This window comes from Dioscorea cayenensis, chromosome 11 (genome assembly GCF_009730915.1).
Source record: "Dioscorea cayenensis subsp. rotundata cultivar TDr96_F1 chromosome 11, TDr96_F1_v2_PseudoChromosome.rev07_lg8_w22 25.fasta, whole genome shotgun sequence".
Classification (NCBI taxonomy): domain Eukaryota; kingdom Viridiplantae; phylum Streptophyta; class Magnoliopsida; order Dioscoreales; family Dioscoreaceae; genus Dioscorea; species Dioscorea cayenensis.
Window position 1 is genome coordinate 2,622,298 of NC_052481.1, and position 23,652 is coordinate 2,645,949.

Genomic DNA, 23,652 nt, shown 5'->3' on the forward strand with positions numbered 1-23,652 from the left:
ATTATTAAATTTTTTTTTAAAAAAATATAAAGCATGGAAAAATCTACTTAAATTCTACAAAGCAAGAGGTAAAAAGCAATTCCAATTTCCAACGCATCTGGCCCTTTAGATTGGTTTTTATATATATATATATATATATATATATATATATATATATATATCAAAAAATAGTTATTTTGATAATCGTATGTTTTGAGTATAAATTCATATAATATGACATAATTAATTTTTTTATAAGAATTATGTGATATGAGTATAATTATTATGATATAAAAAAATATTTTACTCAGAGTAAAATATTTTCCCATTGTAAAATACATGTCGGTCCGTCCACCAGTAGATCGACCTGCCGACATTCCATAGTGATCGGCCAACCTTCGCCAACCAGTCACCAGTTCACTGACAATTCAGCCAACCTCCACCAACTGACCACTATTGACCACCAATACACCAACAATCCAACCAACCTCCACTTACTAACCACCGATACACCGACAGTTCGATCAATCTCTGATGATCAATCGACTAATTTAATAATTCATGTAATATTTTTTTTTATTTTATTAATCAAACACTTATTCTGTAACAATAAAATATTCTACAATTTCTACAATAATCACTTACACACTTCCTACATAATAAAATTATATCATATTTTTTTAATTTATAACCAACCAAAAAGGCCTAAAAGATATAACCTCTGCTTGTCAAGGAGGACATTGCTTTCTCATAAAATGAATTTTTTTTCAAGTTTAAAAAATATTATGGCCCAATTTTAAGAAACAAAACACCCTTAAAAATTAACCAAAAACAAAAACAAAAACTCATTAAGAATATCTTTATAGTAATGACTTAGGTGAAGTTAGATAGGTGTAATTAGTGTAGTTCACCATTGACATTGTGACACGTGTCCCAAATATATATAAAAATATAATAACTTTCATATAATGTCCTTACTTTTTTTAAAAAATTACTCATCTCATGCCACGTGTCAAGTATTAAATGGTGAACTACACTAACTACACTTATCTAACTTCACCAAAGTCATTCTCTATTTTTATTATGAAAAAACACATCATTACCACTGCAGAATCGATACTCTGCTAAAACAAAAAAAACACTCCAAGAAAACTTAATAAAAAACGATCCTAAAATTGTGCAATACCACCAGAAGAATCACCAAAAAAAAAAAAATTGAATCAATTCTTACCTGCAAATAATGCCTAACACTAAACCAATGAATATGTGCCATATGAAAATATAAATTAATCACTATACTATTGAAATATTACCTCATGACAAATATCAAATAGCATGGTGTAGCTATATATAAAAACAAAAAAAACAAAAATTGAATAATTGGAACATAAACGACACAAATTATGGAAAAAAAAAGAAGGGTTGAAATAAAAGCATCTCTGCAACCTGATATTCTGGGACATCAAATCACTAAAAGCACTTAAAGAAAGACAAGCAGCAAGCAAACATCTCTGGCCGGCTCAATATCCCTCAGAGCAAAGACCTAAACTACATCATCACCCCCCATCTAAATCAAAGATAAATCTTTTGTACACTACCCCAATTTCCGATTTTCTCTTTTTCCCTTCCCCATGGCTCTCTATTAAATATGTTCTTCAAGTGTAGTACGAGTTGAGAGAGAATACAACTTCATCTGTTCAGGTATCACATGATATCCATTGGTACGGAATAAACCGGAACCAAGGTTTAGAGAGTTGGTTCTTCATGTTGAGAAATGATGGATGATCCAGAGTACATGTATGCCATATACAAAGAACAGATGATCATCTGTACCTTAAACTCATATCCAGTTCGGGACCATAAACGCCGGGAATCTGCCCAGGTGCGGCAGAGTGAATCTGCTTTGGATTGGCCCTCAACTCCATCTCAATCAACCTATTGAGAAGTGGGGGGTTACCACCCCCACCACTGCCTATAGCAGGTCCTGCAAACCAAGGCATGAATCAAGCCAAAAATTTTATGCAAATGAGAAATTCTAGCTGTAATGTCCAGATTCCATGCTGATATAAAAAAGATGGATGAAAATGGCATAGAGAAGTGAGGAACTTAATAATTTTTGATGGACAACTTTATCATCAGTTATATACCTGCTGATAATGGTAAGCATCTTTCCTCTAAATTCAACCAAAGAAAAGAAAATAGTTTTACCTGGCATTCCCATTCCACGGGCACCGAAATTGGGCGGGCGTTGATTTAGGGGAAAACCATGCATGTTATTCATCTCAGCCATGTAACCTTCCATGGGACTCATTGAATATGGTGGTGGAACACCTCTTGGAAAACCATGATGTGGATGGGGAGCCGGCAAATTCCCTGGCATGGGCATGGGCATGGGCATGTGCTGAAACATTGGATGATGTCCAACAGGATCAAACTGTGGCCTGTCACCAGAATGCAGAACATGCTGAGGAAAAACATTTGCAGCAAAAGGATGTTGAAGCTCAGGACGGATGTTTTCTGAACCAATAAGCCTCATCTGAGGATGCATATTGCCATGATGCTCCATTGGAGGAAATAAAGGCCTCACTTGATTCATGGGATGAGGAAATTGTGAAGATGGCCAACCATGTAAGTGATGGAGCTTATCAGAGTCAACTATACCAGAAGGACCTTCCAAGAAATTTGGCTGAGGTAGATGACCTTGTTCAGTATGTTCAGTGTTCCTCAGAATGGCCATGAGTACTGAATCACTGGGCTGCTCTAATGGTCCCTCATTTCTATTTAGAACCCTTAAAAGTGCAGGGTCAGAAGCAATTCGGTCAAAGGAATCACTATCTGTGATCAAACTGTCCTCTTCTGGCAAGTGAATATCCACTGCCACCGCTCTAGATTCTGCTGGATCACCAAGCTTTAAACCCATATTAGAAGAGTCATTATTATGCCCATAACCAAGTCCCGGAACCTTATTAGCTTTTCCTTGTTGGGTATGAGTAAAAGCTTCCTCATTGCCTTGAGAGGTTATCTTGTAAGCTTGGACTTCACCAAGCGCAGGGGACACTAAAGTGTTATGTTTGTATGAAGGATGCAATTCCAGAGACTCTGGAATCTCAGGCTCATCAACAGAACCTCTCTGAACAGAGAGTGGGGCATCAACCGAATGTAGCTCACTCATGAATGCAGCCCCAAATAATGCTTCAAGTGTCAAGGCTTTCTCAGAGCTCGGAGCCTTTTTATGGCCTTTAATAGAAGTGCTGTCAGAACTGGCTTTGCCATCAGATATATCAATTCTGTCAGTCGGTGAGACCATCAGATCAATCCCGGCTGGTAATATGGACTCTTTTGAATCAGTTCCTTTCCTCAACAAAGAAAGAAGATGTTCTGATGCATGATCATCCACAGTGGCTTTGTGCCCTTCCAATTCATGATCCAATTGCATCCAAGGACCTTGAACAGATTGCCACAGAACTGAACTATTGTCTTTAACCTCAGCCAAGATGGACTGCTCAAGGTCCTCGCAAGTAAGCACACCAGAACTAGTCTCTTGACTATCACTCTGATGGTATGGCGTAGGGATTGTGACAGGAGCAGCAGCAGCAGGAAATTCACACTGCCTATGAACACTTTCAAGGTTTTTGAAAGGCAAACTTGGCTTGACAGATTCGCAGTTTTTGTCTAAAGAAAATTCAGATACATGTGAAGTTACTTCCTCTTTATTGATGATCAAGGAGAGCAGGTTCTTGGACGAAAAATCGTCAACTGCTTTTTTATCTACTATAGAAAAGCAACAAATGATAAGTACGTAAGAGAGAAACAAGTACCACGTGTCTATAAATCAATAAGTTCACCTTCGTCAAAAAACCAGTGAGCAAACTTTGATGACTCAATTTCAGCAGGACTCTTTATGTCTTCATGTGCTTTATGACCTTGATGCTGAAAAAATAACAGATTAAATTAAGGGTCATTGGTGCTCATTCACAGAGGTAATTAGTCAAAATGCACCATTATAAGCTCAAATCAATTAACAACATCACCAATAATAAGCCATTAGTCCCACCTATTCCGCTGCATAATTCTTTTACCTTCCATATTGCTCTATCAAAGACAAAAAAACTAGACAAACCAAGCTCTACCATATCATTATGTAAAGCTTCTACTAAACACTTTTCAGGTCCACCTTTCCCCCTTCTACGACCTTCAACTTGGAGAGCTTTCACCTTTGTATGGAGCATCTCCATGTCATCTAAGGACACACCCATACCATCTAAATTGAATCTCTCTTTAACTTGTCGGTGATAGTTGAAACCAATCACAATAATGTACACTCTTAAGACTTAATCTCATCAATAGTCTGACATGATTTAATTGAGTTTTCCGCAAACTGATATAGTTTACCTTTATCCCATCTGCATGTTTCAATTGTTCCTTGTGAAATTCTTAAAGTTCAGATCTCTAATTTAATAACTTAGGGTAAGGGAAGTTATTCTACTGTAAACAAATTCAGAGCAATTCATGATAGTTGTAGCCAATTTTTTTGAAAGAAGCACAGACAATTATTGGCATTTATAGCTGATTGCTAAAGAAGCTCCATAGTTAGGATTCTGCAGTAATTCAATGTCATATAACAATAGGGTTCCCCTAGATGAAATCTGCCAACTAATATAAACAGAAACTGGATTGGATCCCCATCTTTTGGAAGACAATAGTCTATTGCTGCCACACTGACATAAAAAATGTCGCCTTTCTTCTAAGATTAAAAAATACAAATGTGCATTTTGATTGTTCTCCTGATCAGCTATGGCAGTTCCAACATAAATTTGAGTTAACCTTCAAGTCTCAGATCACCACATATACACTAAACTGTAATAAACACTAACCTGTACATCAAATAATACAAGCCCTTTCTTTTGAGACATTATGACCCAATTGTTTTGAAGACTAGACAGAACAGGCCCTATCCCAGAACTCCGTGAATAGAATAAAAAAAGAAGAGCACAAAATAAGGAACACAAGAATAAGGATCTATAGTTTCGGCAAAGAAAATGCTGAATGGCATTAAGCTCAAAACCATCAACCATCATACCTCAATAATTGAAGGTGAAGTGCTAAAATTTGTTGACAAAGCACTACCAAACAGTTTATCTAAAATTGATGATGGCTGATCTGAACTCACAATCTTGGGCCTTAACTCTTTTGGGTTAGACAAGCCATTCTCATTCTCCCATATTTCATTTGCTTCTTGTAAACTAAATTTCTTGCCAAGATCTTTCTCAAAGTTTACAGAATTCTCAATAGTTCCACCACCTGATGATCAAATAATATATATTTAAGTGGAACCTATGAAACACACAAAGGTGATAATACCAGAATAACATCTCTGCATGTTCATGTACATACCAGAATCTGAGCGAATCACCTCTTCATGAGTATTATCTGGATAATTTACATGACTCTTGTCGTTTATAACAGCAGTCCTAGCCTGAAAGTTGGCAAAAGTATAATCTGATTAATCGCAACCAAGTGATCAATAAATAACATGAGGAATTCAATAATAAAAATGAGGGCTCTAAATTGATTCATTTAAAAAAAAAAAAAAAAAAAAAAAAAAAAAGCTTTCAATATGGATCAGGAACTTTGTTTGTTGGCAACTTATGATTGTCATGAATTCATTTGAAGTAAATTTCTGGTTCCTACGCAAACCAAAACTGTGATTCATTTGCTTTTTCAATAAACATCTATAATTGCATGGCAATCTACTAAAATAAAAGTTGACAACACCATTCCAATGCATAAATGATGTCAAACAAGAGCACACTGATTGAATAACATAGAAAACGTGGAACTGAAAGAATAGTTTATTACCTCTGGTGTGCAAGTGTTTGAAGGCTCTACACTGAGAGTCTTCTCCAGCATTACACTAGCAAAACCAGGCGGAACAAGTGGCCTTGATGGAGGGACATGTATAAGAGAAGACCTTGAAGAATCAATTTGGGAATTTGATGGTGGTGCAGAGACCTCCAGCATGTTTTCATTCTGTTTGCTTTTGTGCTCTTCTGAAGTCTCCAACAATGCAATAAGATCAACATCACCAAGGTTTTCTTTATGGTTATCTGGAGTCTGTTTATGCTTCTCTTTGAGTGCCTTTTGTTGTTCTTTCCTCATCAACTCAAAAGATTCTGAATATATAATGAAGCATAGACCACTATTTCATAAGCATCTGACAGTTGATTTTGCAATATAGAAGGCACCAATAACATAGCTCACCATCACACTTGGGAAAAGAGTGAGTGATAAAAAAGATTACCTCTTCTCCTCTTTTCCTCTTCTGCTCTGTCCTGAGTAGAAAATTCAGAAGAGCCAAATGTTTCATCATTAACTGAATCAGTATGCTCTCTCCTTGAATGAGGTACAGCCTGGAGAAAACAAATAAAACAATGACAATTTATGAACATGAATTAATATATATGATAGGAGAATAGGGAAAAAAAAGTAAAAGAGTAAAATGCCGAGAATCTTATCAAGTAAGGATTCCGTTTCCTTAAAAGATTGAGTTAAAAATAAGAATGAGGTACAGCCTAGAGAAAGCAAACAAAACAGAGCAAATCATGAATGCAATTTCAAATATATGATAGGAGAATAGGGGGAAAAAAGATTAGTAAAATGCTGAGAATCACATCCAGTAAGAACACAAGTTTCCTTAAACAATTGATCCAAAAACAGCAAGGAAAGTTCAAATTCAGATATTCAGTACGATGTAAAAGAATGTCAATTAACAAGTGAACCTTATATGGTCGTGGTGGCTGATAAGGTTCTGTGCTTCGACTAAGCTGATAATGCCCATTACCTCGACCTTTTGGTGCTGAGGCTCCAGTATATCCCGGAGGTCTTGGAAATGCTCCGCTTCCTAAAAGTCCATCATGTTCTTGATGTTGCCAGAAACGACGTGCCTGGTTGCCAAAACGTCTACCGGATTCTGCATTGCTTGAGTAAGTGATTGGAATGATGGAGGGAGAACTATAATTGCAATTACTAATATGACTCAAAAAGAAAGTTCACAATGGAAGGCCAACACCAAGCATGAAGCTGTGTGCTAACAAGAATGTGAATAAGCAAGCAAACTGGGCAAGTACCACTATACTTTTGTTTGAAAAATAGCAACTCAGAAGTAGATAAAAACTTTAAATTCAATCACATCATGACTTCCAAAATCTTATGCAAACCCTGGAATGAGAGCACTTCCAGCACTGGCTAAATGTCTAACCTCCGAAAGCTAATCCTCCAACGATATCTTTTTTAAAATAATAATATTAACTGACCTTGCATGGAACTTTCACGTTCAGACTGTAGGTCTCCATCTCTGTCGCTTGATCCAGAGGAACGGGTATCCCACCTCCCCGAGCCTCCACGTGGGTAACTACTTGAACTGTCGAATCTACTTGGAAGCGAACCATAGTCACCCCTCTTCGAGCTGTATGAGGGCAAACCTCCTATACCCCTCTCACACACATTACTGAAGAGAGTCTCAAATTCACTGCACCAACAAACACTCTCAAACTTCACCAAATGAAGGCAGCGCCATAGTTAAAGACAACGGCAACATAAACATAAAATCCAATCTTTACCTTACAAATGATTCATCAAGACCACCAGGCAGTTTCTTGCACGCATCTAGATCGCCAAAAGAGAGCAGAAACTCTCTCGTATACCTCAAACTCGGCCTAAATCACATGAAGAAATGAATCAACAAAGCACTTCAAACAAATATCTCAATTAACAACGAAATCAAACAAACTTCTCAAACGAGCTTACTTCCGAGGCAGGCGTTCAGTTTCAATCGAGGATTCCAGCGATTGTTTCTCACCCTCATCCTCCAAACTCATCCCCAAAGATTCAAACACAAGAAAAACACCGAAGCCCTAACGTCTCGCCAAGAACAACCCGGAAATCCAAACCCGCTATTCCTAAAACAATCATTAAATCATCACAGCATAAATTCCAACATCTCAAGCAACTAATTGAATCAAAATCAAATAATCCCAACAAAAAATATGATTTCTGGATGCGAAATCAAAAAAAACATCAAGATTTTATCTGAAAACCCTGAAAAGAGATGAAAGATCACCTGAATCGAAGCAGAGAAAGCGATTTAGGGTTGAAGGAGGAGAGGAATCAAGGCCTCAAGATGGAGATGGGGTTCTCGGGTATCAAGAAAGGGAGAGATGGCGGGGGGGAGTTGGGGGTCCTTGGAGTTGCGGATGTACCAAAATTGGAAAATTGTGAGAATTTCCAGGGTTTTAATCGGATAAAGTTAGCTTTAGCTTTGGGCACGAGTTTTCTAGTTATTGTTTCATTTTTTTTTTTCGGTTTTTTCAGGTGAGGGGATTTTTTTTTACGGTTATACCCCTGGTTTTTTTTAGTAATTTGTTTATAATACGTATAGATATCAAAATGGTCTCTCTATTTTTCGTTTTTCGTCTTTTTAATCTTTCTAATATAAAATCCGCCCTTTGGTTTTTTTATTTGCACATTTTCGTCCTTTAGTTATAAAATACGCCCTTTTGGTCATCATATTTACACATTTTCATCTTTTTTGGTCCTTTTAATTCATCAACTGGATTGACTAAAAAGGCAGATCCGTCAATTAGAGGGACCAAAAAGACAAAAATGTAAAAATACGAGGACCAAAAAGATGAATTTTATATTAGAGGGACTAAAAGGACGGAAAACACAAAATAGAGGGACCATTTTGATATTTTGACCTTTATAATATAGAAATAAAATCATATATATTTTTTATATTTATATATAGTTTTATTAAAAAATTATATTTATGTATATAATTTATGCGAGTGATTAGAGAAAAATATATGTTTTTTCCAATATCTTTTGTTGAATTGATAATAACCACGTGAAATATTTGTGTTTGATGAAGAGGCAGATTTAAATCTCAACTTAATTTAAGCAGAGTAAAACCACAAATGTGTAAAGGTATTAATAGCACATCAGTGTCACCATTGATGTGGCTTGGTCCACTTTGTCATATTCTCCCTTCGTTTCTTTTTACTTATCACATTTATCTAATTCACATCGATTAAAAAAAATTGGTATAAATATCAAAATGATCCCTCTATTTTTCGTTTTCCGCCCTTTTAGTTCCTATAATATAAAATCCGCCCTTTTGGTCCTTGTATTTGCACATTTTCGTCCTTTAGTTATAAAATCCGCCATTTTGGTCCTCATATTTACATATTTTCATCTTTTTTGGTCCCTTTAATTCATCAACTGGAAGGATCAAAATGGCAGATCCGTCAATTAGAGGGGCCAAAAAGACAAAAAAAATATGAAAATACGAGGACCAAAAAGGCGGATTTTATATTAGAGGGACTAAAAAGGCGAAAAACACAAAATAGAGGACCATTTTGATATTTTGACCAAAAAAGTTTGTTGAAGTTAGTTGGTTGCTTATATTTTATAAAAAATTTCATTACTTTCCAAAACTACCCATATTTAAAACTCCAGGAGTATATGATTTAATGCTTAGTTGATTATGATTTATTGGAAATTATATAAGTATATTAAATTAAAGGGTAAATTTGGGAAAAAAATATTTAATGCTGCACAAAATTTTTAATTTGACAAGTAAAAAAAGACAAAAAAGAGCTAAAAAATATGACAAATAAAAAAGAATAGAGAGAATATATATATACACAATACGTCATCTATAAACATTCACATAAATAAAAAAAAGTTAGAGAAAAAAATGAGTGTATCATTAATTTAACAAATAAATATATTTGATCAATGGCGCCAAATTTCTGTTAAGTAAAGTGTTTGTGCCTTTATTAACAAGAAGGGTTCAAATCTTAAATGAGAGCATAAGTGGATTGAGGTGTTAATTATCTTTACACATTAGTGGTTTGTTAAGTTCCTTAGAAAATTATTATAATTTTTTTATAAAATTTAGATTGTCAACTAACTTTCATCTATGTGAATTACGTAAAATATAAACACACATCAATATAAGTAAAAAATAATCAATGAAAACTATATATAAACACACATCAATATATAATTTATTTTAAAACTTAAAATCCATGATATTTTATTTTATTTTTAAAACTTAAGAACTCATGATGCAGAAACTAATGCACAAATTTCATTTGTTACGCAGCTAGTTTTTGGACCTTCTTTTCTTGTTTTTATTTTTTTATGCGAAGAGTCATGGTTCAGTCATCATGTTCACTACTTCAAAGGTATTCTACTTATAGAATTTTCACAAGGGACTCTGAGAAAGCAATTGCTTGTTTGGATTAGTTTTTGGAAAATCCATAAGTGCATTTTTATAATTTAAGCATTTCTGGATTCAAAAAAAATTATTTGTATTGGCTTTTCTACAAAAGCAGAAGCTTCTGAAAAAAAACTGTTCTTTAGTTTTTTTTTTACAACTTCCGCTTCTACAGAAAAGCTAATCCAAACACAAAATAAAAAAGTACTTAACTTACTCTTGAGAAACAATTTTTTCCAGAAGCACTTCTAATAAAAATAAAAAAAAAATATTTTTTTGAGAAGCTAATCCAAACAAGACCTAAATTATAATATAAGAAATCCAACTTGAAATCTCTCGTTTGTAACCACAAATAGTTATTGTGGGCTCCAAGGTTACATTGGGCCTTGTTTGGATTAGCTTATCAAAAAAGTGTTTTTTTTAGTTTAGTAGAAGTGCTTCTGAAAAAAAGTGATTTTCCCGAGTAAGTTAAGCACTTTTTGTATTTTCAGTTTGAATTAGTTTTTATATAAAAGTAGAAGCTGTAAAAATAAGCTAAAAACAGTTTTTTTTGGTAAGCCGGTCATAACTAGTTTTTGAAAAAAAAAACTGTTTTTCAGTTTTTTTTTTACAGAGCTTCTGCTTTTTCAGAAAAGCCAATACAAACAATATTTTTAGAATCTAGAAATGCTTAAATTATAAAAAAAACACTGGATTTTTCAAAAATCAATACAAACAATATTTTTATAAGGGAAAAGTACAAAAAAAAAACCCATGTGGTTTCAGAGTTTTCTGAAAATAAGGAATGAGGAATTTTTTTCGATTCTATGATATGTGGTTTTCCCGGGATTTGCAAAAAGGGAAAAACCGTTAATGGCGTTAACTTTTCAAGTTTTAGCGAGGGCAAAATTGTCTATTTATGTAAAAATCATCTATGTGGGCTTAAAAAAACAAGATTTTTTTCAACATGATTTTTGTTTGTTTTTGGAATTTAAGTTTTTTTTTCTTGTTTAGTGAAATTTTGGAAGAGAAATAAATTTAAATATATTTTTTTATGTCATATAAGTTGATTTTTTTAAATAAAATGACGATTTTGCCTTGTGAAGTTAACATCGTTAATCGCTGATAATCGGTTTTTCCCTTTTGCAAATCTGAGAAACTACATATCATAGAATCGAAAAATCGCTCATTCTTTATTTTGCAAAACTCGAAAATCACATGGGTTTTTTTTTTTTTACTTTTCCCTTTTTATAATCCAAAAATGCTTAAGTTATAAATCCATAGTAATATTTTAGAATCCAGAAATGCTTTAAGTTATAAATCCATAGTAATATTTTAATGGGACCCACATATTTGTCTCTCTAAGCCCTCCATTCAAAATCGAAGAAGCCCAAGCCTCATCGTTGCTCTTATCCAGAGAGCTCTTCTTCTCCATGGCCAACACCTCGCCGGCGTTCTCCCTCTCTCCGCTTCCCCTCAGCCTCTCGCCTCCCCCAACGCGCTGCTCCCCCACTCTACTCCCTCTCCGCACCATTCGCGTCTCGCCGGTGCTCGTCGCTGCGCCGACGACGTCCACGACCGGCGTGGTTCTCGTCGATCGATCCGATGCCGAGAAAGTGAATCGTTTGAAGTCAGTGTTTCTCGAAAAGGTCATCCCCATTCTTAAAGAGGAGTTCTCTTATATGAACATCCATGAGGTATGGTGATTTCTCCATTTTCTCGATGATTTTTCTTTGTTTTATTGGATTTTTTTTTTTATCAGGTGCCCAAGATCGAGAAGGTGGTGGTGAATTGTGGGATGGGAGATGCGGAGCAGAATTCCAAGGGTTTGGAGGCGGCGATAAAGGACCTTGCCGTCATAACTGGGCAGAGACCCGTCAAGACAAGGGCCAAGAATTCCATCGCGGCCTTCAAGCTCCGGGAGGGCACCACTGTTGGCATAGCTGTTACCCTTCGTGGCAATGTGAGCACCTCCTGTATCACTTTGGCTTTAATTTCACTAGTATCGGCATGTTTTGGGCTATTGCATTCCAGTTCTGTTTTAAAATGAAGATTTTTATTGTTATTGATATCAATATTTTGTGAAATGATGCTATTCACATACTTATACTTAAATATATTCAACACAACTGAAATAACCTGCGACATTGACTTGATTTGTGAAAGGAGTGATGCGAAGGTCATGCTGACATGTTCATGTATTGATATGTCTCATTTTTGGAATCCATGGCATGCCTGCAAGTCTTAAATTGACAATATGTATTATGAGTTATTCTCTAGCAGTCCTTGCTCTTTTAAAAATAAATTTACTTGCAGAAGTGAGCTTGGCCATATGGAGTGATGTGAGAGACATGCCAATGTGTTCATGTGTTGATGACTCGATATGTCTCATTTTTTGGAATGCATGCCTTACTTGCAAGTCTGAAATTGACAAATTATTATGAATTACTCTCTGGCAGTCCTTGCTCTTTTAAAATAATTATACTTGCAGAAGTGAGCTTGGCCAGATGGAGGGTTGGTCACAAGATTGTGCACGTTTAACTTTGCCCATAACCATGGTTCTTTTTTCTCTGGTGTTAAACAAATTCAATTTGTGGTGACCCTAATTTCCTCTCTTTTCCATTTTGAGATATGAGGTAGTGTTACTTATAATGAATCTTGTCTTAACTACCATCTCCATCTTACCTGTTTGGTTTCATCACTATCTACTCTTTAGTCCTTATGTGTTGCATCGTTGTTATTTTTCACATTCCCAATTACCCTGTTTGGTGACCTTCTGTGGTCCTTTATCAATTTTTACCATTAATGTTTTAGACAAACAATAGAAAAATAAAATTCTAAACCCTTTCCTGATCATCTGCTTAAAAAAAAAAAAAAGAAATCAAAATTGCATTATGCTAAAGTTTTAGCTTCTTTAATTGATACTCTTTCTTTGAATGTGGTTGGATGGGTTTAACTATACATGTGAGGTAGTTTTGTTTTAAGTGATTACCATGGTGAGTATACATTCACTGTCAATATCTGGGCATAAGATTTTGAATGAATGATTTCAGTAAACCTACATATCCAATCATGGCAGCAGCTTCACCAAAAATTTTAATTGTCTTCATGTGCAAATGCCTTATTTGCTGTCAACATCTTTTTATTGGAGCTAGTTATACCTCACTTTTTGTTCAGGGACTTGTTTCTCAAGTTTGACTCTTATAATATTTCTTGTTTTTGGTTTCATGTTAGGTTATGTACTCATTCCTTGATCGATTGATAAACTTGGGGCTTCCCAGAACCAGGGATTTTCAAGGTCTTAACCCAAACAGTTTTGATGGGCATGGAAATTATAGCATTGGCATGCGTGATCAGAGTGTATTCCCTGAAATCAGGTACGAGGCAATTGGTAAACAGAGAGGAATGGATGTCTGCATAACTACCACAGCAAAAACAGACAAAGAAGCTCAGAGATTGCTTTCTCTCTTGGGGATGCCATTTAGAGAGGGTGGTGGCCCGACCGTGCTTATTCGCAGGAAGAAACGAAAGGCTGCTCACTTCGACCAAAAGGGTAAAGGTAGAAGGTAAGTTTAAGGTGCACCTTTCGCTTCAGGTAGTGCTACTACCTCTGACTCCTTTGATTCTGTGCACTATTTCATTTTTTTGGCAAGCTGAGAAGTGATTCCTTCTGTGAAACCAGTTTAAGTGTCTTTGCTGTTGTATGTTCTGATTTATCTAGACATTATTATCCTTTTGGTTCATCAAATTATATGGCTGACCTTGGATCATGTTGGTGCAACTGTATGCCCTTTGCCTTTTATTTTCTTTATTTGTAGCACTAAAAATTACTCCAAAGTCAACCGTGCATAGGCAACAAAATCCCGATGCAGACTGCTTCTGTTGATTGCTTGTTTTTTCTCAAAGTTCTGTAATCAATTCAAAAGATTGGCTAAATTGTCCACCTTAGCTTGATCATGTTAAACACTATGATATTTTGTAAATATTATACCTGTCCATCATGCAGAAACAAAAGGATGGATGCCTTGTTATGGTACTTGTTGAAACATTTGTATGGACTCGTTTTAAGTTAATTCAGGAATCTTTATCATACATTCCTGACAACGTGACAGTCATTACCGCCCAATTTTGGATTATCTCACTATTTACAGTTCAAGCTTTTACCGAATGGTTTTAGAACTGCCTTAAATGGTCATACCTGTCTGTTTCTTGTTGATTAATACATCTAGATGTGTTCAGAGGATCGCTATTGCAATTTTCATATTAGATTCTCAGACTTAATTGCTTGCAGATCAGTAGATCACTAGTTCTGCAATTTTTTCTGGTTATCCACTAAAAAATGTAAATTGTTTATGAAGAATAGTCAACCATATTCTTGCTTTTATGATGATCTACCAACAAGAATTTATTGTTTAGCTATGTGATCTGAACTGTAGAATAAGATTCACCATTTAACTGATCTACAATTTTTCGTGGCTCTTTATGAGAAGAAGGTAATTTGTGATTGACGAGTAAACCTCGTACTTTTATGGTTTGGTCTACCAACAGGAATTTATTGTTTAGCCTTTTGACCTGTATCGTTGGAGATTATCAATTCACTAGATTTACAATTTTTGTTCATTCATGAATAAGAAATTAAGGTACTTTGTTTATGAAGACTATTCCGTATTCACACATGCATGATGATTTACCAACAAAAATTTGTTGTTTAGTTATGTGATCTAAAATGTAGAATAAGATTTACCATTGAACAGGTCTACAATTTTTTTGTGGCTATTTATGAAAAGAAGGTAATTTGTGATTGACTAGTAAACCTCGTATTCCCGCTTTTATGATATGGTCTACCAACAGGAATTCATTGTTTAGCTTTGTGATCTGTATTGTTGGAGATTATCAATTCACTAGGTTTACAATTTTTGTTTATTAATGAATAAGACAGTACTTTGTTTATGAAGACTATAGCACATTCCACATGCCTGATGGTTTACCAACAAGAATCTATTGTTTAGTTTTGTACTCAATCTTCATATTGTAATCTGTATTATTGTTAAGTGTTGTGCATCTGTTAACATTAAGTAATACAGTTGTTCATCAATAGGCATTTAACTATAAATGAAATCTCATCAGTGGGAAGTAGTTAACACACATATGATACAATTAAAGTAGATGTATAGTATTTTAAAGAATAAATTTAAATATTTTTTATTACATTTCAGTTTTTGTTTATATTAAATGCAGTATTAATAATTAAATTTTTTTAATTATATTTATTTGTTTGCGCAATAAATGTTTATATAAAACTTTTTAAAATCAAAGTATGCTAATGATTTTCATTGTAAAGAATTAGTTAGTCTAGCGTCAGGGTTTTTATTGTATGCTTATATATAATCCTAATGCGAAGTGAGGGAATTTGTCAAATTAAGACTTGCTTGTGCTTTTTATTTTTTATTTTTATTTATTTATTTATAATAAATATGAATAAATCACATAATTTAATACTCAGTCTTTGAATTTAGAGGAAAATAAAATATCAACTCTTCTGGGGCTTTGCATCAGTGGTTAATTCAAGCTTTTATTTTATTATTATTATTTTTTAAACTCTCTTCTTTAAATTGGTATTGAATTTCTTGTGAATGATAGGCAACGTTAGATATTGATTGGTTGGCATCTTGATATCATTGAAATTAAATGCTTTACCATCCAATTTGAGGCCATTCATAGGCCATTAAATGAGTGACGTGGCCTCATATGATTGGTAGATATCCTGCCTCTACATCCAATGCTTCTTATTGAGCTACACGTGATCAGCTCTTCTTATTTTTGCATTTTAAGTTTTTAACCATCAAATGAATATTATGAATTAAAACTATGTCTTTAAAAAAATAAAGTCAATGTTTGGTCTTTATAATTAAACACTTTTTCTCTCTTGGTAACTTCTTTTCAAAGGTGACGCAGCCTCACTTTTTATTATTATTATTTAATTGAACTTTCTATAACTCAATATTCTTTCCAACTTAATAAGTTGAAAAAATTAATCAATATAAGTAAAACCCAAATGCAGATGGAATGAAGGTAAGATAACCCTAGATGGTATGGTGGTAAGTCATTCAGTTGGGTGAGCATTTAAGAAGTTGAATTTTTTGTTTTGTGCCACCATATAGTATTATGCAAATATTATAAAGATATTATAAAAATATTGTAGTAGTATTGTTCATTTATTATTTACTAATTTCATATAAGAAGATTCGTATTCTTCACTCCTCTAGGATTGCAAGATAAGAAAGATTTACTATTATAAGGTTGTGATCAATGATATATTATTTTGAGTGCATACAGTAGATCGTCATATTCTTAGGTGTTAATTAGTCGCATATAGTAAATCTCTAAAGGATTATTAAGTCACTAAAACTGATGCACTGCTATATTTATCTATCTTTTTGACTACCCTTCTCGGGTGGTGTTTATTGGTTTATATTTATATATATATATATATATATAAAGTCTAAGGTTTATAGGTAGGAAAAACATTAGAATCTTAACTTTTGTTTCTTTCTTGAAACCTTGTGTGCATTCCCATTTGCCTTGAAATATGATGGTTGGTGAAACTTGTTGGTCAATTCTGAAAAGTATAAAATTATTTGGGTTTTTTTTCTAACCAGGAATAGATTTAGATTAAGTTTATTTAACCCAAACGAAGAAATACTAGTCTAAGTCCAAGTAAGAAAAATTTTGTCTCTATTATAGTTTTTCATTTTATCTAGTTATGTTCAAGCATCATGGAAAAAATTGTTTCATTCCAAATTAAAACATCACAAATGTTTTTATTTCAACATAGTCATAGTCAGAATTAAATCAAAATTAAATACTCTGTAATATGATAGTTGGTATTTTATTTTTACCTCAATTAAAAAACCTGGATTCTAATCTTATTTATAGTTTGTTAATATTTTCAAAAAAAATAAATGAAAAAGTGACAATTATTTATTTATTTTTGAGATGTGTATAAACATGGATTTGAACCTTCAAATTTAATTTAAAAGCGAAATGGAATTCTAATATTACTATTTTAGAAATAATAATTTCTTTATTTTTCATATTGACAAGTAAAATCATATACTAAACCTTACTAAATCTTCCCTGTAGAAATCCATAAATAATGAAAAATTAGAGAGAGGGAATTCCATTTAGGGTTTTGGGCATGGGGTGCCGGCCAGGGTTGGGGTGTGTTTGAGGTTGGAAGTTGATCAAATGGCTTTTGTGAATGTCTGTCAAATTTAAGATCTATAGATATCTGTAGAAAATATGGTCTCATATATATATATATATATACATACACAAGGATCTATCTAGGGACGTTTCTGAATGTTAAATCTAGAGTCATCTATAGTAGCCGTTGGATAATCATCAACAACTAAAATATATTCTTAAACAATATTAAATACTGTTAACTAGTGTTATACAGTACCATATAGTACAATGATCATAAATAATAAATCTATACATTAACTACATAAATAATAGTCGTTGAATCATCATCCTACGACTGCAAATAAACGTCTCTACTAAACAGTCATCTAAGTACATATGTACGCAAATGACTTTAAACCCTATATATATATATATATATATATATATATATATATATATAAGGATGGATCATCTACTCAAGCGTGTAGATTTGAAATCTGGATAAGTTAGTTTTCAACAGCCAAGTTCTGAATTTCTATCACTATGCTTATATGCTTATGAATGGTAGCACACTGCAGTATGATCTGACGATATTTTTGATCCGAGCTGATTCGATCAGATCTGCGATAATTCAATCGATTACGTAGTTGAATATAATTTGTTAAGCTAAAATAAACCCAAAACACACCTTAACACCTGTGCATTTGATGAATTTTTTTTTTAGCACCGTTGATCTATTAGCTACCGTAAAAAATCCCTCTATATCTTATTACATTTCTCTCTCATGTTTTTTTAAACTATGAAAATGTTCATAGCCGATGTTTTTTCTATATATATATATATATATATAAAGAAGAAAAAGAGACTTTTGGCTAGTGAATGCTGACAAGTCCACACGTTGGTGGTGTGCTCCTCCCTCCCATTTTGTCCTCTCCCTTCTTCCTCCAGTCAATACCCATAAATAATAATAATAATAATAATAATAATAATAATAATAATAAATCTCAAAACTAAATTAAAAATCAAACCAAAAAGCAAAGAGAAAGAGAAAGAGAGAGAGAGAGAGAGAGAGAGAGAGAGAGGAAGACGATCTTCATCTCCATCTCCATCTCCATCTCTGGGTTCACGGGTTTCTCTCCATCTTCTCCTTGCTTTTCTCCTTTTCTATCCTCTTTTTTTCTCTTCCCCAACGCTCTTGATCGTTGAGGACAAAGGATTGGTGGTCAGAGAAGTAAGCGCGCAAGTTGGAGGTGAAGGTACCATGGATTGTGGCTCGGGATCCGGAGAGGGCCAGATAAAGGGTGTCGTCACCCATGGCGGTCGCTACGTTCAGTACAATGTCTATGGCAACCTCTTCGAGGTTCCTACCAAGTATGTTCCTCCTATTCGCCCTGTCGGTCGCGGCGCTTATGGCATTGTTTGGTGAGTTTCACTCATCTTCCTCTTTCTCTCCTGATTCTTTCATGTTTCACCCTCTTCAATTCGAATTACTTTGTTTGTTGGCTTCGTTTGGGGTGGTTTCTGGTGGGAATCGAGGAAAGATGAGGTTTTGGAATTTTTATGGACATGGAGGATGGTTGGAATTAGGGTTTTATTGTTCAGACAAAGGTTTTGGATCGAGTTTTTTGTTTTTTTTATGTTTCTAATTTTTTTTATTTGTTAATTTTAGATTTTCAGGTCGGTATGAGTGATTTTAAGGAAATTACAAATTAGGATTTGAAGTCATGCTTGAAATTGAGATTTAACTTTTAAGGATCTCTGTCTTGTTTTGAAATAATTTGAGTCCCTTGTTAACTATGATAATCATCCTGGTGGTCTTCTTTTGACACAATGCCTCAATTAGATTGAATTTCTTGTTTTGCTAAACTTTATGTCCTTCTTCTGTTAAGTTGCTGGGTTTGATATATTTTGTGCTCTCTTTGATGATTTATACAACATTAAGGGCAGTAGATTGTGATGGTTAACAGTTAGCTCGTGACCAAAAACTTGTGATATATTTTACCAGTTTTTTTTTATGTTTATCACATTATAAACCTTTTCTCACATGGTTGAAGTCTAATAAGAGTTTTAATGTTGTAGTGCGGCTGTAAATTCTCAAACTCGCGAAGAGGTTGCTATAAAAAAGATCGGTAATGCATTTGATAATCGAATTGATGCCAAAAGAACTTTACGAGAAATAAAGCTGCTTCGGCATATGGACCATGAAAATGTAAGTTTGGCCTACTTGTGTCATTGCCATTCTTGCTTCTCTATATCTTGCTGCTGATTTTTCTGTTTTAATAGTTAATACTGTTGCCAGTTCAATAGATGAGATATATACACTCTTATCATTATTATTTGTGGAGAGAGGAATATTATCACCAGAAGATTGATGCTCATGGGTGTCCTCAAACTGTTAAGAATCGTTTTTGGTTATCTGCTGTATTATCGGCTACTTGTTAAATACACTCTTTGTTACAGTCACGACCTGCTTTTGGGTGCAGAGTGACTTCTATTGTCATGTATTGTGGAAAGCACTGCTGTACCCATGCTTGCCTGTGAGGTTTTGTGTTTTCATTTGTAAACATTTAAAATGCCATGATTATATCCCTTATGAATTGCAATCCAGCAATTAGCACATCATTCACCTCTCAATGAATCACTGGCATGTGTTGATATTGTTGATTTCTAATTAAATTTTCAACTCTGTTGGATATTGCGCTTTCCCACAACTGTCTGCACTTGATTGTAGTCCAGTTTAGTTATTGACAGGTTTTTGCAGTCCCTATGCCACCCCATATAGACATGAATTTATAGCCTCTGTTAAGGAAGGTGGGTTGCTCATCAACAGTCATGGACTGGTGAGCAGAAATGCTTATTGCTTCTATAATTTAAGTGACTTGATAATTAACAAGTAAATTAAGTGGTGGTCCCTTTTACAAATCGGTGCAATTTGTAAATTTCACTCAAGGTACATATAAGATAACAGTTCATTCAATTTCAGTGCAGTGGTTGATCTGGTATTCCACATTGTGATGATATTTTTGTGTAGGTATTTAATTTCTCTAGTGTGCTGGTTCCCTTTGATTTTTAATTGGATTAATGAGTTTATCTGGCTTGAAATTTTCATGCTGCTGACAAGTCTATGGTTAGTTGTAATAGTTTCCTTTTAAATGTTGTGCAGAGAACATGGGGATCTCATCCTAGGGTTTCTTGGTTTTGGCTACCTTTTGTTTACTTCTGCCTTTTCAGTTATTTGTTACTATATTAAGCTAATATTTTTCTTTTTCAATTTTGCACTGTCTTATGGCTCAGATATTACTCATTACAGGTGATTGCCATGAAGGATCTGATCCGACCACCAAAAAAGGAAAACTTCAATGATGTGTACATCGTTTATGAGTTGATGGATACTGATCTTCACCAGATAATTCGCTCTAACCAAGCTTTAACTGATGATCATTGCCAGGTTTGGTGCCTGTAGTTGTGGCATTTTTTCCCTTGAATTGTTCCAAAATATTTGCTGTGGGATATGACAACTGAATGTTATGCGTATTGGTACCATGTCAAACTGTAGATCCTATTGATGTTTTAAGCATTCGGACTGCAATTATTTGTTTACATGAATTTTGTTGTTTATATGATGACTACCTTGAGATGCCATTATTCATGGACTCAAATTGTACTTGCAGTATTTCTTATATCAGTTACTGCGAGGCCTGAAATATGTCCACTCAGCAAATGTCCTGCACCGTGATCTAAAACCAAGCAACTTGCTATTGAATGCGAATTGCGACCTTAAGATTGGAGACTTTGGATTAGCCAGGACTACATCTGAAACGGATTTCATGACAGAATATGTTGTCACTCGTTGGTATCGAGCACCTGAGCTGCTGCTTAACTGTTCAGAATATACTGCAGCTATCGACATATGGTCAGTTGGGTGCATACTTGGTGAAATTGGAACCCGGGAACCCTTATTTCCAGGAAAAGACTATGTGCATCAACTAAGGCTGATCACTGAGGTACTATTGGGGTTTCCTACTTGGATTAATAAACTTGCAGAACAGTTTTTTTGTCTATGATTTTATTCCCAATTATACTTATTATCTTTACCTTTGGTATCTTACCTGCAAATGTTTTTCTTGACTTATTTGTTAATTTATTGCAATTTGATGTCAAACTTCAGCGTTTCACGTCTTTTCACCTACTGTTTATTATATATCCATCATTGGTCATGGACTTAACTGCTGCATGTATTCTCAAATCTTTGAACACGAGCTAATTTCATTATTTACATAATATTCTTTATTGATTAGATAGTTTTTGACCTTGGAGCCTAGGTGGTGGACCTGCTTTTAATCTCAATGGGGGCCCATGTAACTTCACTTTTTACTTTTGCCATTTCACTCTTTTTCTTAGGATTTTGGTGGTTCATTATCTTGATTTTTACTTGCTGTTGCTCTTTTCTTTAGTTTTTCTATATTGCACTTGTTTGGCAATGTATTTCATCCCTGAGTACTTCTCAACGTCATTTTCATACATTCTCAAATCATTTTGCAAATATGTTTTTACCATTTGCCCAACAAGTTTCAAGACGTCTTCAAATTATACTCTTCAATAGTTACTGACAGTTGTTGTCACTTGTTGGTGGGAGTTATTTTTGCATATCTATCAGAAAATTGATACAATTCTTAAATTTGTTATGGGACAATGTTTTGTCTCTCTTCCTCATGAACAGTTGATAGGTTCACCTGACGACTCGAGCCTTGGTTTCCTTCGAAGTGATAACGCCCGTAGATATGTGAGACAGCTGCCACAGTACCCCAAACAACAATTTTCTGCAAGGTTTCCAAACATGTCTCCTGGTGCTGTTGATTTACTGGAAAAAATGCTGGTCTTCGATCCTAGCAAACGGATTACAGGTAAATTGACTTTTTCCTAATTCCTGCACCAAAAAATTTCTCATGCTGCATTATCGATATTTATACACTCATTCTATATATCTTCTTCTAGTTGACGAGGCCCTGCATCACCCGTATTTGTCATCGCTTCATGATATCAACGACGAGCCATTCTGCCCAGAACCATTTAGTTTTGATTTTGAGCAGCCATCATTCACTGAAGAAAACATCAAAGAACTCATCTGGAGAGAAGCTTTGAAATTCAATCCAGATCCAATGCACTAAAGCACCTTGTGCTGTAACGATGAACAATTTATCGGTAGTGTCATTCGCCCTCGGCCGGACAAGAACCGCGTGATGTCTCATGTTCTCTCTACCTGATGCTCGCATTATAGAATTTTAAGAAATCGATGTTGTTGGTAGAGCATAAAGAAAATAATAAGTACATGCTTTGAAGCAGGTTGAGAGAAGCTACTGGAGAAAAGGTTGATCATGTAAAGTTGTTTCGACGACAACGAATAATTGAAATAGTTTGTTATGTGTGATCGTCAAGAACCGATTTATAGCGTTTGTCTGTCACACCTTCTTGGTATTGTTACTTACCATGCTAGCTTTTTAATATGGTAAAGCTTAATTAGTAGTGTGTGTTCTTTAATCATCTGTTTTACTGTTGGATATGTAGTACAATTAAAATAACTGCATCTGAAATACTTTCCTATGAATTTGTGCAAATCTTTGCATGTTATATACCTTAACTCATATATATATATAAATATGTATGCATTTGTTTGGTAGGACCCTTTACTTATATTGAAATGTGTATATTTTTCATTGGTGTTATTTTATTTTATTTTTTTGTATGTGTACACCGGAAAAGTCTGAAATTTTATGTGTACCAGTGCTAAGTTATTTTTCATGTTATGTATATTGAAAATTTAAGTTCTTTTGTTTTCTGTGGGCCTTTGCATTCTTTTATTGCAGTGAATTATCAAATTATATTATGAAAAAAAAATTCATACCTCATTTAAATAGTTTGAAGTTATTATTTTATCAAATATTTTAGTTTGGTGTATGTCTAACTCATATATTTTTACATGACATATTTTACATATGGATGTACTATTATGAAAAGTTATAAAAGAGATTTCTCTTATTTTTTATTCATTATCAAATCATAATAAACATTTAATTATACTTATAGCTATATATATATATATATATATATATATATATATATAGCAATAATATTTTTCAATGGTCTATTTACATGTACCTTTCATTAGGGGAAAAACTCGAACTCGACTCGCTTAGGGTCGAGTCAAGCTCGAGCTCGAGTAGCTC

General features: G+C 34.2%; 3 protein-coding genes across 5 annotated transcripts; 2 read left to right on the plus strand and 1 right to left on the minus strand.

The window, feature by feature from the left end:
- Positions 1 to 1,589: 1,589 nt before the first annotated feature.
- Positions 1,590 to 8,257, minus strand: LOC120271987. Of its 3 annotated transcripts, none has more exons than XM_039278682.1 (12): positions 8,099 to 8,257; positions 7,786 to 7,931; positions 7,599 to 7,694; positions 7,293 to 7,507; positions 6,759 to 6,949; positions 6,281 to 6,389; positions 5,839 to 6,152; positions 5,374 to 5,455; positions 5,060 to 5,280; positions 3,825 to 3,909; positions 2,188 to 3,750; positions 1,590 to 1,963 (listed from the first exon to the last, which is right to left on the minus strand). In XM_039278682.1, exons 2-12 carry the CDS (start codon positions 7,854 to 7,856, stop codon positions 1,803 to 1,805), a joined length of 3,108 nt encoding a protein of 1,035 aa, XP_039134616.1. In that variant the 5' UTR covers positions 7,857 to 7,931; positions 8,099 to 8,257; the 3' UTR covers positions 1,590 to 1,802. The 3 variants fall into 3 exon arrangements, with proteins under 3 accessions (XP_039134616.1, XP_039134615.1, XP_039134618.1); XM_039278681.1 differs by having other exon boundaries at positions 7,786 to 7,937; XM_039278684.1 differs by having other exon boundaries at positions 2,188 to 3,747; positions 7,786 to 7,937; positions 8,099 to 8,256.
- A 3,369-nt stretch (positions 8,258 to 11,626) lies between these two features.
- LOC120272000 (50S ribosomal protein L5, chloroplastic) lies at positions 11,627 to 14,010 on the plus strand. The gene is made up of 3 exons (XM_039278698.1): positions 11,627 to 11,937; positions 12,003 to 12,203; positions 13,475 to 14,010. Exons 1-3 carry the CDS (start codon positions 11,674 to 11,676, stop codon positions 13,808 to 13,810), a joined length of 801 nt encoding a protein of 266 aa, XP_039134632.1. The 5' UTR covers positions 11,627 to 11,673; the 3' UTR covers positions 13,811 to 14,010.
- A 4,470-nt stretch (positions 14,011 to 18,480) lies between these two features.
- On the plus strand, positions 18,481 to 23,043 carry LOC120271999 (mitogen-activated protein kinase 2). Its single transcript, XM_039278697.1, has 6 exons — positions 18,481 to 18,850; positions 19,508 to 19,637; positions 20,739 to 20,876; positions 21,100 to 21,432; positions 22,149 to 22,332; positions 22,424 to 23,043. The coding sequence occupies exons 1-6, from the start codon at positions 18,690 to 18,692 to the stop codon at positions 22,594 to 22,596; spliced, it is 1,119 nt and encodes a 372-aa protein (XP_039134631.1). The 5' UTR covers positions 18,481 to 18,689; the 3' UTR covers positions 22,597 to 23,043.
- The last annotated feature ends 609 nt before the right edge of the window (positions 23,044 to 23,652 follow it).